The 15,438-nt window shown below is 40.7% G+C and overlaps 1 protein-coding gene across 5 annotated transcripts in view; it reads left to right on the forward strand.

Moving 5' to 3' along the window:
• Evi5 (ecotropic viral integration site 5) overlaps positions 1 to 15,438 on the forward strand; it is a 138,731-nt gene that overhangs the window by 56,556 nt on the left and 66,737 nt on the right. For 3 of the 5 annotated variants that reach the window (XM_075944491.1, XM_075944489.1, XM_075944492.1), the window contains exons 6-13: positions 2,150 to 2,275; positions 4,136 to 4,279; positions 7,136 to 7,225; positions 7,314 to 7,411; positions 9,254 to 9,314; positions 12,176 to 12,229; positions 14,120 to 14,152; positions 14,719 to 14,865. In XM_075944491.1, coding sequence (XP_075800606.1) covers positions 2,150 to 2,275; positions 4,136 to 4,279; positions 7,136 to 7,225; positions 7,314 to 7,411; positions 9,254 to 9,314; positions 12,176 to 12,229; positions 14,120 to 14,152; positions 14,719 to 14,865 — 753 coding nt within the window. The remainder of the gene's footprint in view (positions 1 to 2,149; positions 2,276 to 4,135; positions 4,280 to 7,135; positions 7,226 to 7,313; positions 7,412 to 9,253; positions 9,315 to 12,175; positions 12,230 to 14,119; positions 14,153 to 14,718; positions 14,866 to 15,438) is intronic. The other 2 variants (XM_075944493.1, XM_075944494.1) reach the window with 2 other exon arrangements.

A 15,438-nucleotide genomic window follows, 5' to 3' on the forward strand; every position in this document is an offset into this window, starting at 1 on the left:
GCTATGTAAGTGGCCTTGAGTCTTCCGAGTCCTGCCCCTCCACAAGAGTATATTTCAGTCTTGGAGAAATGGCCACACAAGAAGTAGAAAACTGATTTTAGCCTTTGGAGTGGCTGTGGAGGCTGAGATAGTAACTGCCTGCCGTGCTCCCTGGAGGAAAGGAGGTCAAAAGCTAGAGTTTGTCTCAGTGCTGATGACTAAGGAGTTGGTAGAACAGTGACCCAGAAGTCTGTGGAGGCCCAGCGTGTTTCAGATGGACCTTCTGAAAGATGGGAATCCTGGAGAATGCCTTAGAGGATCAGAGTGGGAGTTTGGAAATCGAGATGAAGAGGGACTAAGAGAACGGTGTAGTCTGGAGATCTGGGATCTCGTGCCTCTTGCAGCCATTGATGTGTCAGTGGGGCTTTAGGACTTGAATTATTAGGGATGGTCTCCACAGCAGAACTGTGACTGTCTTCAGTAAGAGGTACTGAGAGACCTTTGGGGGACATCCTCTTTTGAAATTCATTCACAGACTATAAATGAAGATTAGAAAACTGTATTATTTTGAGAAAGTTATCTACCCTTGTGGGTGCTTTGCCTGAGTTTTGAATGCCTTTTGAGTTATTTTCTTAGTGAATATTTCCTACTGATTTATACTTTTAAAACCCAGTTGCAGATAATTTTAAAGCATAGAAGTTCTTTTGGTAATTACATTGTGTGTCTTTTCTGTGCAGAATCCCCAAAGCTTTCCAGTTGTCTTAAGGTCAAAGTAAAAAATTACAGTGTGGCTTTCAGAGCCTGTGTGTGTGGTTTCATTTTTTTCTTCTTTAAACTCCTTTACTCATGAACTTTTAAAAGCAATGTAAGTTTAATCTCATTAATTTATATTCTCTGCTTGGCATCTGTTAAGTACTTCTTGTGTAGGTTTTACTGTATACAAGGGGATAACTTGACTTTAGTGTCTCCTGCTTGCTGACCAAGCATGCCAGCATCTGTTGCTGTCAGGAGACACCATGACCAAGGTAATTTATAGAAGAACGCATTTAAATGGGGCTTGCAGTTTCAGAGTCCATGACCATCCTGGTGGGGAGTGTGGGTACAGGCAGGCAGACAGCTATGGCTCTGGGGAGGAAAGTGAGGGGGAGGGTGGAGAGTGGGGAGAGAGAACGTGGTGTGGGCTGTTGACACACCTGCCAACAAAGCCACACCTCTTCCCAACAAGGCCACATCTCCTAGTCCTTTCTAGATCTACTAACTGGGACCAAGCATTCAATATATGAGCCTATGGGACCATTATCTAGGGCCTTCGTACTCTCTGTCTTCCAAGACTGTTCTTTCTCAGATGGTCTCGAATTTCCTTTCCTCATTTGTTTTATTTAGGTCCATTCCCGACTTACATAGAGAACATTTGTCTCCCCAGCATTCTCTTATTCCAGTTTATTTTCCATAGCGTTCATCACCACTGACATAGCTATGATTTAGGCACATAACCTGTTTATCTTAGAAAGCTCCTCTTGAGTAAAGCTTAAATGTTTTCCTTGCTGTTGTTCTTATATTTAGAAGGAGAACAGTATGTAGGTATAAATGAATACTTGTTGGTTAGATGAAATAGGTCCTATTTAGGGTGGCATGACCGTAGACGTGTGTGTGTATATGTATGTATGCACATATACACGTACATGTATAAATTCACATACACACATTTGATTAAGTTAATGAATTAGACAAGTTGAGGCAGTTAGTCTCAGAGTTTGCAAGAGTCATTGTCTGATTCTCAGAATGGAAGCCTGGAACGTCCTGATTCTTATCCATTGCTCTTTATACTGCACTCTGACCGCTGAAAGCACTCACTGTGGGCTTAATTCAGCATCCAGAGTCCACGTAAAGAAGCCTAGTGTGGTGATGCATGCACTCGGCTAGGAAGGCTTGCTCTGTGAGTCAGGACCCGGGAGAGCTTGTCTCAAGACAACAGAATGTATGGAGCCCAAGGAATGGCACTGAGGGATGACCTCTGGCCTCTGTGAACACTTGGACATGCAAACACATACACTTCAAAGAAATGACAAGAAACTTTGTTATTGAGTGGTACTTTGTTTATAATTTGATTTGGCTTACTTGTGTATTGTGAAATGTTGAACTGTGTTACTATTTTTTCTTCTTAAAATAGATGCCAGAAGAAGAAGCTTTTTGTGTGTTTGTTAAATTAATGCAAGACTACAGACTTCGTGAACTCTTTAAACCAAGCATGGCAGAATTGGGCCTTTGTATGTACCAGTTTGAATGCATGATACAGGTAAACGTTCGCTTTACCTTTTTACCCCTTTCTCAATGTGATCTTAGCAAATTCTGTGTCAGAATCATAGAAGCAAGTGCTGGAGAGAGAGAGATGGGTCAGTGGTTAAAAGCACCTTTGCTGCTCTTGCAGAGAACCTGGATCGATTGCTAGCACCCACGTGGTGGCTTCCAACTGTTTGTAATTCCTGTTCTAGGGGTTCTGGTGCCGCCTTCTGATCTGTGTGGGCACTAGGCACACACCGTGCACATAGGTAAATGCAAGCAAAATTCTTAAACACATTTAAAAAAGCATAGCATCAGTTGAGAACGCAGTCAGTGATCTCATCCCATGGTGACAGTTGGTCATGCTGGGGCGCTTAGAAACGTTCAGCATTGGCCTCAAGTGCACCATACTTAGGTGCTGTGCTTCTGCTCCTGCTGTGTGCTGTTCTGAGTGCTTGTGTACTGAGTGCTGTGTACTGAGTGCTGAGTACTTAGGTGCTGTGTACTTAGGTGCTGTGTACTGAGTGCTGAGTACTGAGTGCTGTGTACTGAGTGCTGTGTACTGTGTGCTGTTCTGAGTGCTTGTGTACTGAGTGCTTGTGTACTGAGTGCTGAGTACTGAGTGCTGTGTACTGAGTGCTGAGTACTGAGTGCTGAGTACTTAGGTGCTATGCTCCTGCTCCTGCTGTGTGCTGTTCTGAGTGCTTGTGTGGGGAGCCAGCTCACTGTTGAGACTCCGCACTGTCATGTTCCTTCCCTCTGTTCTCTTTGCATCTTGGCCCCCAATCTAATGTTTCCATAATTTGATGTGACCAGCCTCAGATTGAGATTGTCTAGAAGCCAACACGTCAAGGTGAAGAGAAAAGGAAGACTGGGATCAGTCAAGTGCAAATTGATTAGTGTTTTTTAAAGACAGGGCCTCACTGTGTAGCCTTGGCTGGCCTAGAACTTGCTATGTAGCCCACACTGGCCATAAACTCACAGAGATCTGCCTGCTTTTACCTCCTGAGTGTTGGGATTAAAGGTGTGTGCCTCCATACCCGGCGAAAACATCTTTGAAAATTTTTACTTTTCTGGATTTAATTTTTATTTCTTCAATTTTAAATTTCATTTAAAATAAATAACCTTACTTTGCTATCCTGTAGTAGGAAGGTAGGAGTGGCCTCCTTTGTTTGCGTTCCAGTTGGATGCGAAGAGTTTTAGGTGTGGGTCGTCGTTTTGGCACACGAAGCAGTTTTCAACCACTTCCTCTGGAATTACGAAATCCTGTGTTATATGAAGAATGGGATAGGAAATTGTTTTTACATTTTAAGAAAACCAGAATACATCTTGTGATAATTGTTTTCTGAAATAGTAATTTTGTTTGAAGATACAAACCTCACACTCTTGGTGTGCTAGGAGTTAAGACATTGTTGAAGATCTTGTATTTTTCCTACTCTGTAGGAGGCAAAGACTGATGGCTGATGGTATATGGTACTTAAAAGTTTCAGCATGGCATTTACTTAGAAATTTCTAAGAAATATTATAGCTAAAATATAGAAGATATTGGATAGCTGTACCCACCAACAAGATGAAAAGAAATAAACATTTCATTACTTTGCTGCTCAGTGAGTGGTTGGATGGATGATACTTGGTTTAAGTTTAACTTGGCTATGATGTAGTTTTTCTTATTAGTGAATCAAATGTTAAGATGTACCTGATGTTCCAGCTGTAGGTCATTGCTTTGTCCTTTGCTGCTTACGACAAAGTTTCATTTCTGTATTTGCGTTTTTCTGTTATTCTTGATCTTCTTTCTGTTTGCTGTAGGCTTACCTACAGATAATCTGTCTTGAAATCCTCAGTTTATTTTATTGTAACTAATTCTTCTCTCTGCCAGGAGCATCTTCCAGAGCTCTCCGTACATTTCCAGTCTCAGAGTTTCCACACGTCAATGTACGCGTCATCCTGGTTTCTGACCATCTTTCTGACAACATTCCCATTACCAGTCGCAACAAGGATATTCGATATCTTTATGTCTGAGGTAAGCTAATGAGCAGATTAGGAATAAAGACAGAATAAAGGAGTCATTGGGTTAATTAGAGCAGGGCGGTACAAGGAGGAACGAGAGAGCTGCCCTTGTGTCTCCACGGCAATGCTTCCATGAGTTAATCTCGTTCAGCCTTCCTGGTTAGGTTGTGGCCACGCCCATTTGTTAGGAGATAGATGGGAGCTGAGGCTTACAGGGATGTTATGTGACTTGGGACTGTGTCCAGGATTCAGATATATGCAGTTAGGTTTTGGATCTTCTCTCCAAATTCATCCTCTTCATCACCTTAAAGATACAAGGAGAGTAAATGAGAAGTGGATTCCCCCACACGGTCGATGCTGTCATAGTGAGACAGGATTCCTGTAGTTCAACTGCTCTCTGCCGTGAAGGCTTTCCCACGGCACTATAGGATTCCGGTAGTTAAACTGCGTCTAACTTTAGTTTAGTGAAGGCTTTCCCACAGCACTATAGGATTCCGGTAGTTAAACTGCGTCTAACTTTAGTTTAGTGAAGGCTTTCCCACGGCACTATAGGATTCCAGTAGTTAAACTGCGTCTAACTTTAGTTTAGTGAAGGCTTTCCCACGGCACTATAGGATTCCGGTAGTTAAACTGCATCTAACTTTAGTTTAGTGAAGGCTTTCCCACGGCACTATAGGATTCCGGTAGTTAAACTGCATCTAACTTTAGTTTAGTGAAGGCTTTCCCAGAGCACTATAGGATTCCGGTAGTTAAACTGCGTCTAACTTTAGTTTAGTGAAGGCTTTCCCACGGCACTATAGGATTCCGGTAGTTAAACTGTGTCTAACTTTAGTTTAGTGAAGGCTTTCCCACGGCACTATAGGATTCCAGTAGTTAAACTGCGTCTAACTTTAGTTTAGTGAAGGCTTTCCCACGGCACTATAGGATTCCGGTAGTTAAACTGCATCTAACTTTAGTTTAGTGAAGGCTTTCCCAGAGCACTATAGGATTCCAGTAGTTAAACTGCGTCTAACTTTAGTTTAGTGAAGGCTTTCCCACGGCACTATAGGATTCCGGTAGTTAAACTGCGTCTAACTTTAGTTTAGTGAAGGCTTTCCCACGGCACTATAGGATTCCAGTAGTTAAACTGCGTCTAACTTTAGTTTAGTGAAGGCTTTCCCACGGCACTATAAGATTCCGGTAGTTAAACTGCATCTAACTTTAGTTTAGTGAAGGCTTTCCCAGAGCACTATAGGATTCCGGTAGTTAAACTGCGTCTAACTTTAGTTTAAGAGGCTTTCCCATGGCACTATAGGATTCCGGTAGTTAAACTGCGTCTAACTTTAGTTTAGTGAAGGCTTTCCCACGGCACTATAGGATTCCGGTAGTTAAACTGCGTCTAACTTTAGTTTAGTGAAGGCTTTCCCACGGCACTATAGGATTCCGGTAGTTAAACTGCATCTAACTTTAGTTTAGTGAAGGCTTTCCCAGAGCACTATAGGATTCCGGTAGTTAAACTGCGTCTAACTTTAGTTTAGTGAAGGCTTTCCCACGGCACTATAGGATTCCGGTAGTTAAACTGCATCTAACTTTAGTTTAGTGAAGGCTTTCCCACAGCACTATAGGATTCCGGTAGTTAAACTGCGTCTAACTTTAGTTTAGTGAAGGCTTTCCCACGGCACTATAGGATTCCAGTAGTTAAACTGCGTCTAACTTTAGTTTAGTGAAGGCTTTCCCACGGCACTATAAGATTCCGGTAGTTAAACTGCATCTAACTTTAGTTTAGTGAAGGCTTTCCCAGAGCACTATAGGATTCCGGTAGTTAAACTGCGTCTAACTTTAGTTTAAGAGGCTTTCCCATGGCACTATAGGATTCCGGTAGTTAAACTGCGTCTAACTTTAGTTTAGTGAAGGCTTTCCCACAGCACTATAGGATTCCGGTAGTTAAACTGTGTCTAACTTTAGTTTAGTGAAGGCTTTCCCACGGCACTATAGGATTCCGGTAGTTAAACTGCGTCTAACTTTAGTTTAGTGAAGGCTTTCCCACGGCACTATAGGATTCCGGTAGTTAAACTGCGTCTAACTTTAGTTTAGTGAAGGCTTTCCCACGGCACTATAGGATTCCGGTAGTTAAACTGCATCTAACTTTAGTTTAGTGAAGGCTTTCCCAGAGCACTATAGGATTCCAGTAGTTAAACTGCGTCTAACTTTAGTTTAGTGAAGGCTTTCCCACGGCACTATAGGATTCCGGTAGTTAAACTGCATCTAACTTTAGTTTAGTGAAGGCTTTCCCAGAGCACTATAGGATTCCGGTAGTTAAACTGCGTCTAACTTTAGTTTAGTGAAGGCTTTCCCACGGCACTATAGGATTCCGGTAGTTAAACTGCGTCTAACTTTAGTTTAGTGAAGGCTTTCCCACGGCACTATAGGATTCCGGTAGTTAAACTGCATCTAACTTTAGTTTAGTGAAGGCTTTCCCAGAGCACTATAGGATTCCGGTAGTTAAACTGCGTCTAACTTTAGTTTAGTGAAGGCTTTCCCGCGGCACTTGGGTTGTCAGTTTATGTGACTTATCTAATTTAGTTAGGACTGAAGTTGGCAATCAATAGTTCATTACTTACTCAGCTCTGGTTTCCATATCAAAGCTGTCCTCCGTTTGTTTTCTTAGAGCACGGCCCTGCCTGTTTGTGCGTGTGTCTGGTGTGGGCTGCACGGTAGGAAGAGCAGCTGTGAAGCCCAAGTGGACCATACTTGTTCTTGGGCCCTTGGCAGAGTGTTTGCCAGTTCTTAGTTTAGATCTTTAAATGCTTACCTTGGTATTATTTTGAATGATTAGTTTTTGTCGATGGAAGCATAAACAAATTTGGCTTTATTTTATTTGTGTCATCAGGGTTTAGAAATAGTGTTTCGAGTCGGAGTAGCACTTCTTCAAATGAATCAGACAGAATTAATGCAACTTGACATGGAAGGGATGTTGCAGGTAAGTTCATGATTTCTTGTATGTTTCCAGATTTGCCACTAATAAATCATTTATAGTAATAATTCTGCTTTCATTTGTTATTGCTTAGCATTTTCAGAAGGTCGTTCCACATCAGTTTGATGGTGGCCCAGACAAATTGATCCAGTCAGCTTACCAAGTCAAATACAACTCAAAAAAAATGAAAAAGTAAGTATTTTGTGTGATCTCGTAGTTATGGAGCTTATTGAGGCGTTTGGCAGGTCAGTAGACGTGGGGTGTCCCTGTGAAAAGCCCCACATTTTCCCTCCACAGGCTGTAAAATTTTCACCGTATTTGGTAGTATTGGCTTTAGTACAGCAAGGGTGACGTTAGACTATCACCCTGCTTTCAGTAGTGACACATAGGACCACTGCACGCTGCTTTTAAACCCCTTCCTTTCTTCCTGATGGTAGCTAGATGTGTGTAAGTGTGCTGCTATCTCTAATATTTACGATTATCACTCTTGGCTCTAGGCATTGTACATGCTCACACTCTACCACCAGGTTGTACACCAAGCCTTCTTACTTAAAAACAAAGTTAGTCGTTCCCCTGACATAGGTTTCCTCTTAGCCCCGTCCCAGGGCTGCTTGAGTGCAGCCCTGAGGAGAGGTTGAGATTTTCATCTTTTTATTCTTATTTCCTGGAGGAGCTTTGTGTGGCACAGGTTTCAGTAAACATACAAGTTCAAGATCAGTCGCAGTTCCTGGCTTAATTTTTTTTTCTCTTAAAAATGTTAGTGTATTAAGAATTACAGCTATTAGAATGCTTTTCTAGCTTCCAGTACTTAAATGGTCCTTAGCCTAAGGTGATAGTTAAAATTCACATCAATGGGGCTTCTGCAATATAACATGTTTCTAAACTGCGGGGCTTGTAATAGGACGTTTGTTGTTCTTTTGAGACAGTATCTCAGTTTGTAGCTCAGGCTGGCCTTGAACTCTGACAGTCCTATTTAACCTCCCACATAATAGGATTAAAGATATGGCCACCTTGTCTGGTCCCCTCCCTTTTTCAAAATAAAATATTTTGTTCCCTTATATTACTTAATATAGTTAATTAAACCAATTAATTTAATATTCCGAGTACAAGATATTTCGGTCTTCTCCAGGTCCTCAGTCTATAAATTATTCCTTCTGTATTTTATCTTTAGGCTCTATTTGTTTGTTTTTTAAATTACATTTATGTGTTCTGTATGTCTGCACTCACAGACAGGTCATCCGACTTGGTAGTGCCTCTGCCTGCAAATCCATCTCCCCAGCCCTTTCTCAAGTATTATTTGTGACGTGGTCTTACTGTGTAGCCCAGACTAATCTCCAGGCCAATGCCTCATTTGTCCCTCTTGGTGCTGGGGTCACAGGTGTGCCACCATGCCTGGCCTTTTAAATATGTTTTATTCTCTTTGCTCTAAGGTCAATTTCACCGAGTTTTGACTTAAAAGTACCAAAGCAAAACCAATAGAGTCTTTATGAAGTTTAATTCTAAAGGAATGAATAGTTTTTAGTCATTAGCTTAGCTTCACACCATATTTTAACTTTATTTTTCAACCAGGAAAATACTCAAATATACTGAAAAATAGATTATTATGATAAATATCCATATTTCCTATCTAACTTTAGCAATTGTTAATACTTTGCCATATTTATTTTCCTTCTTAGAAATTATAAAATAAAGTACAGAAACCGTGATGCCATATTTCCTGATATCTCATGCCCATTGGTATAAAATAAAGTCGTCTGCTGCCCTTGCTGCATGACTTCCACAGCTTATCAGTGATGGTGTATGTGCAGGGTGTGCCGGAGTGTTTTCTCCACGGGTCGGGTCACCTACAGTGGTTCTGACCTTTCCTCCTCTGCCCATTTGACTACTGTGCTATTTTTTCTCATATAAATTATTTCAAATTATACCTCGAGGAAAAGTAAAGAAATATATTTTATGTTAATATGTCCTTTTAAATTAAATAATTTAATTGCTTTTGAATGAAAGCATACCTTTAACTTTCTCTTTTCTTTCTAGACTTGAAAAAGAATACACTACGATAAAAACGAAAGAGATGGAAGAGCAAGTTGAAATTAAAGTAAGCATTCCAGGGTTAAGATCGCTGCAGATGCATGCCTTCAAGTCAGGAATTTGATAGTAGATGTTAGAGTGAAATTTGTAATTACTGGCATCCTCTTGTAGTTCAGAGTAGGATGACATGAGAGGAAATAGATCTTTCTTTTCTTGTTCCTCTTGAAGTGAAAACAGACCCTGGAAATTGCATTCTGCTTAAACGTAATTGTGAAACTTGCAGAGAAGCTGGCTATGTGCTGGGGTCTAGAGCTGTGTGCTGGAGTCAGAGCTGTGTGCTGGGGTCTAGAGCTGTGTGCTGGAGTCAGAGCTGTGTGCTGGAATCTAGAGCTGTGTGCTGGAGTCTAGAGCTGTGTGCTGGAGTCTAGAGCTGTGTGCTGGAGTCAGAGCGGAGTGATCTGCGGCCGACTGTGTAGAGAAGCTGGCTGTGTGCTGGAGCCTAGAGCGGAGTGATCTGAGGCCGGCTGTGTAGGAGGCAGCATTGGTGAACTAATTTGTCTGTTGTGCTATGGCAGGATCCCTTAGCCATGCAGAATTTTCCTTAAGCAAATATTGTGCTTTGAATTACTGTCAGGAAGCAGGTAGATTTTCAATTTGAAGGATGAATAAATACATTTTTTGTAGTCTGATATTTTTATTTGTACCTCCTGTAATCAAAAAACATCCTTTTTAATTTAGAAAATACTAGTTTCTGTAATAATGTAGATAAGATCATACATATCTAGTATAATGGGTTAACCTGTATCAGTAGAAAAACTAAGTAAACTCAGACATGTCTCCCAAAATTTCAAAAAAGCCTAAGACTTGTGGCCTTGACTGCCTCAGACCCTAGTGCCTCCACCTCCCAAGTGTTGAAGCTGTAGGCGTCTGCCATGTGGCCCAGGAAAGACTGACAGTCTTCCTGCTGTCAGCTCGTGTGTGTTATTTATTTGTGTATGACTGTGTGTGTGCGTGGGCATGTGTCACACGTCATGGTGCACTAGGGGGTGACTTGCAGTTGGTAGTTGTCTTTCTACCATGCCTGCCCTAGGGATTAAACTCAGGCCATCAGGCATCCTGGCAAGTGCCTTACTGCAGAGCCCATCCCTCTGGGTCAAGCCAAAGAGTTCTTTTTTTGGGCTGGGGATGGTTCCTTCCTTCCTTCCTTCCTTCCTTCCTTCCTTCCTTCCTTCCTTCCTTCCTTCCTTCCTTCCTTCCTTCCTTCCTTCCTCTCCCTCCCCTTCTTTCTATTTTTTAAAACAATCTTTTTTTTTTAAATTTTACAATAGTAATCCTTCCCCTCCCCTCCTCTCCTTCTGCTCCCTCCACCTTCTCCCTACCAAACCCCCCATCCACTCCTCAGAGAGGGTGAGGTCTCTTAAAATGGGGCCTCAAAAAGTCAGTCACATCACATAGAGGCAGGACCAAGGCCCTCCCCCCGTGACTAGACTGAGCAAGGTCTCCTTCTATAGGCAATGGGCTCTAGAAAGCCAGTTCATGCACTAGGGATGTATACTGTCCCACTGCCAGTGTCTCACCAACTGTCCAAGCCACACAGCTGTCACCCACATTCAGAGGGCCTAGTTTAGTCCTATGCAGGTTCCCCAGCTGTCAGTCCAGAGCCAGTGAGCTCTTGCTAGCTTGGGTCAGCTGTTTCTGTGGTTTTCCCACCAAGGTCTTGACTCCTTTGCTCATATTATTGCTCCTCTCTCTTCGACTGGCCTCCAGGAGCTTGGTCCAGTTCTTAGCTATGGATCTCTGCATCTGCTTCCATCAGTTACTGGATGAAGGTTCTATGATGACAGTTAAGGTAGTCTTCAATCTGACTGCAGGGGAAGGCCAGTTCAGGCACCCTCTCCACTATTGCTTAGTTTCTTAGCTGGGTTCATCCTTGTGGATTCCTGGGAATTTCCCTACTGCCAGGTTTCTCACTAACCCCATAATGCATCCCTCTATCAAGATATCTCTTTCCTTGCCCTCCCTCTCTGCCCTTCCCCCAACTCCACCCTCCAGATCCCTTATGTTCTCTCCTTCCTCCTCTTTCCTCTCTCCCTTCCCCCTCCCCTTTCATCCTCCCCCCTACATCTAATAGAAGCATAAGGGACATTGCCAAACTCTTCTTACAAGACTATAGTTATCCTGATACCCAAAACATGCAAACATGTAACTAAGAAAGAAAAGTATAGATCAGTCTCCCTCATGAACATTTGTAGGAGCTGATGGCTGCGTTCCTGCCACCCAGCTCCCAGCCGCCTGGCTAGCTTATGCCCCAAAATAACAACACACAAACTGTATTCATATAAATACTGCTTGGCCCATTTCTATTAATGTGTGTAGCACCACGAGGTGGTGACTTACCAGGAAGATTCTAGCCTATGTCCATCTTGGGTCGGAGCTTCATTGCCTCTGCCCTGGAGAGGAGCTGCATGGCGTCTGCCTAACTTCTCTTCTTTCCAGCATTCTGTTCTGTTTACTCCACCCACCTATGTTCTATCCTATCAGGCTAAGCAGTTTCTTTATTAATTAACCAATGAAATCGACAGATTGATATATGACACTCCCACATCAAACATTGATGCAAAAATACTCAATAAGATGTTGGCAAACTGAATCCAAGAACTGATCAGAACAATCATCCACAGATCCCAGAGATGTAGGGATGGTTCAACATAGGGAAATATGTCAATGTAATCCATATAAACAAAAATATGATCATATAAAAAATATGATCATCTCATTAGATGCTAAAATAAATTAGACAAGGCTGTGTGCATCTACAACCCAACCCTAACCCTAACCCTAATAAAAGGTGGCCCATTATTAACACTGTGACTTAGGAATCCTCTTGAGAATATTTGCAAATAAACGTTTTTTTCTATTTCTTCACAGAGGTTACGCACAGAAAATAGGCTTTTAAAACAACGCATTGAAACATTAGAAAAAGTAAGTAAAATGATTACTGCAAGTTTCTGTTCCATGCTTACCGTTTAAATAGAGCAAACTAAACAATTTGGTATGTACGTTCCCTAAGTGTGGTGCCCACCTCAGCTTCCCCTGCTTACTGTTCTTGCTGCGCACTCACAATGAGCACCCTACGTAATCATAGAATTACATATTGATACCATTTGCTTTTTTCCTCATTGGTCCTCTAAAAAGTATGACTTAGGTGGGAATACATCCTGACAGATGTTTTAAAGATAAATTTTAAGTGTTCCCTAGATTTTGAGCCACACATTGGACGTGGCAGGGGCTCTTTTAAGGCCTTCCACACCAAAGCTTTATATTTAGTCAAAGTGATGATAAAGTCTGCTTTTATGTTCATTTTCAACACTAAGTAGTTTTATAACTCCATGGTTGTTAGAATTGTCTTATATCTACTCATTAGCTTTTCCTTTCTGTTTCATGTAAAATAACTAGCAAGCAAGAAAATTTTCTATTTTTCTTATTATGCTTTTGATAGAATGTATTTTGTAGTTGTGTTTTTAAGAATGAATTGACTAATATAGTGTAAGAGTCTTCTTGGGCTAGGCATGTAGCATGTACTAAGTCCTGAGTTCAATCCCAGCTCCATATAAACTGGGCATGGTGATGCATGTTCATAATCCCAGCCCTTGGGAAGTGGAGGAGGGAGGGTCAGAAGTTCAGAGTCATTTGTGTAGTTTCAGGCCAGCCTATGCTACATAAAACTGTCTCAAAAAAAAAAAAGCAGTCCAACAATTTTTCTGAATTGAAAACAGTTGAATTCAGAAGGTGTTTTTTAAAACTAAAGGTTGAGAGTAAGTTGGTGTGTATCTGCTCCTCAAGGACCAATTATATTTAAAATCTTCTTTAAAAGTTTATAGATTGATATCCAAGAAAGAATGATGGTGGCAATGTTCCATGGTTTTATATTAATATATATTATATATATTTATTTATATATAATATATAAATATGTATATATATTTATATACATTAGTCGCGCACAGGACAGGGTATTCATTACAGCGCCATTGATGCTGCACTGACCTTATCTCAAGTCAAATAGCTCCTCTTGTGCGATTGGATTGAAGCGGCTGGGAAAGCTGTTTGACTTTCCGGTGATTCCACACACGTGTTGAACGTCTCAAGTCCTTGTACTTTGTGTTATTCCTGCTTTCGCCAGATAGCCAGCTTGCAGTAAAATACGCAACTTAAATTATTTTCATTATTAGAGTTAGATACTTTCACAGAGAAAGCATTATTTCATCGACTCTTCAGAATAGTAATGAAGACCTAGGAAGGTGTGGTTTTGTGTCTAGAAGGGTAAGTGCCTGTTCTCACGGCATGGGACCTTAGTTTTGACAGCAGTTAGAATTCTTAGGAACTTAGATCTCGTTGAATTCTTGAACCGAAAGTGTACTTCCTGGATTATTGTTAAGAGTTTAAGTTGAACTTAAGAATTCCTGTTACCTTTGTTCCTCGTTTCTCGGATGCTGCTGTTGCACCAGTGGCTGCTGTGTTTGTGAGCGGTGTATTGCTGAGCCGAATCCCTTCCTCCCCTCTCAAGTGGTTTGATGATGTGACTAGGCCTAGAAATAAATATTTAAAGGTACATTTTCAAGAAAAAAAATACTTTTTTGTCCTAAGTAATGAAAGAAAGATTTATCTCTTTTAGAGACACGATAAGCTGTCCCTATTTTGATTTGTTTTTAAGATTTAAAAATAAAAATACATTTAAAAAATAATTTAAGTATCCATTTTTATTAGCAATGAAAAGTAAATGGAATTTGGGTGTGGGTGTTTCTTATTCCTAATTTTATTACTTTGATTTCCTGTCTTTTTATATTTCTATCTAAATTTTTCCTTTTGTAGGAAAGTGCTTCCTTGGCAGATAGATTGATACAGGTATAGTTTTTTTATTTTATCTTTTTTATTTTTAGTATTTTCACTAACCTCTAAAGAAAATCCTAAACTTAGAAATTCATACTTAATGCATGCAATTTTACATGCATTTTCCCAAAAAATAATTCTTTGGGCTGGCATATGAATGTATACGTAATGTTTTGATAAATGTACTATTTTTAATTGAATGCCTACCTCTCTGCACGTTTTAAAGCTAACCTTATTTTTAAAGTATTTCAAATGATAAGCAGTGGATTCTGTGACATTAACCACTGTTCATTGAACATTTTAGTTCTGCATGTACAACTCCATAATATTGCATGAATTGCATTTTTTTTTATCAACTAAGAGAATTGTTCTTAAGACTGTCAATTGAAAATTTCATTTTGTTTCCTCAAATTTGCTGGAGCAAAATAACAAGCTTCTAGCTAATAATTACCTTGGCTATTCTATTCTCTAAGGTGTCTTTTTTTTTAACATGTCAAAAAAATAACTAAACCTCACAAAGGCAGTCTTTCTTAAATCTATTCTAAATTGCTTTATACACACACAAAAAATTATGTCCTAAGGGACAAGTGACAAGAGCCCAGGAGGCTGAGGAAAACTACCTCATAAAACGGGAGTTGGCCAGCATCAGACAGCAGAGTGATGAGGCCAGCGCTAAGCTGGAGCAGGCTGAAAGCACCATCCGGGAGCTCCGGCACCGGCACCACTGGGTAAGGACCTGGTAGCCTTCCTCACCTCCCCAGCTCGGCTCTGCGGGAAGCAGTAAGACTCCCCAGTGGCCACCAAGATTCCTGGTTTTTCTTTTTTGTCTGTGGTTTTGTTACATAATATTTTTATGCTATATTCTAAGTCATAGGAAATAAGCAGTGTGCAGCTGCGTTTTAGATTTGTAGGATCTCTTTTATAGGAGGTAATCCTGACGTCAGCTGGTGTTTGATTCTTGCAAAGTGGTTATTACTCAACATTTAGAATATGCGCACTTAAAGCTTTCATAATGTTGACAGCCTATATTTTGTGAAATAGTCTAGCTTGGACTTCCTATATCAGAACACTGAATTATGAGTTAAAGTGCATGCTTACATTTACTTGGAGAGGAGAAAAGTTGTCAAAGACGGGGAGTAATTCTTAAAAAACTGGGAGGTATTGGTGCACGGATGGGCATCGCTTTTACTCAGCAAAGTTTAGAAACACCGCCCTGTATTCAAAAGTCTAAACATGTATTTTTTTCAGTGAAGGCAGTTAAGAAAAATGGATGTGTTAAAATAATATTGAAATGGCCACAG

The sequence above is a fragment of the Microtus pennsylvanicus genome, chromosome 12 (assembly GCF_037038515.1).
Source record: "Microtus pennsylvanicus isolate mMicPen1 chromosome 12, mMicPen1.hap1, whole genome shotgun sequence".
NCBI lineage: Eukaryota > Metazoa > Chordata > Mammalia > Rodentia > Cricetidae > Microtus > Microtus pennsylvanicus.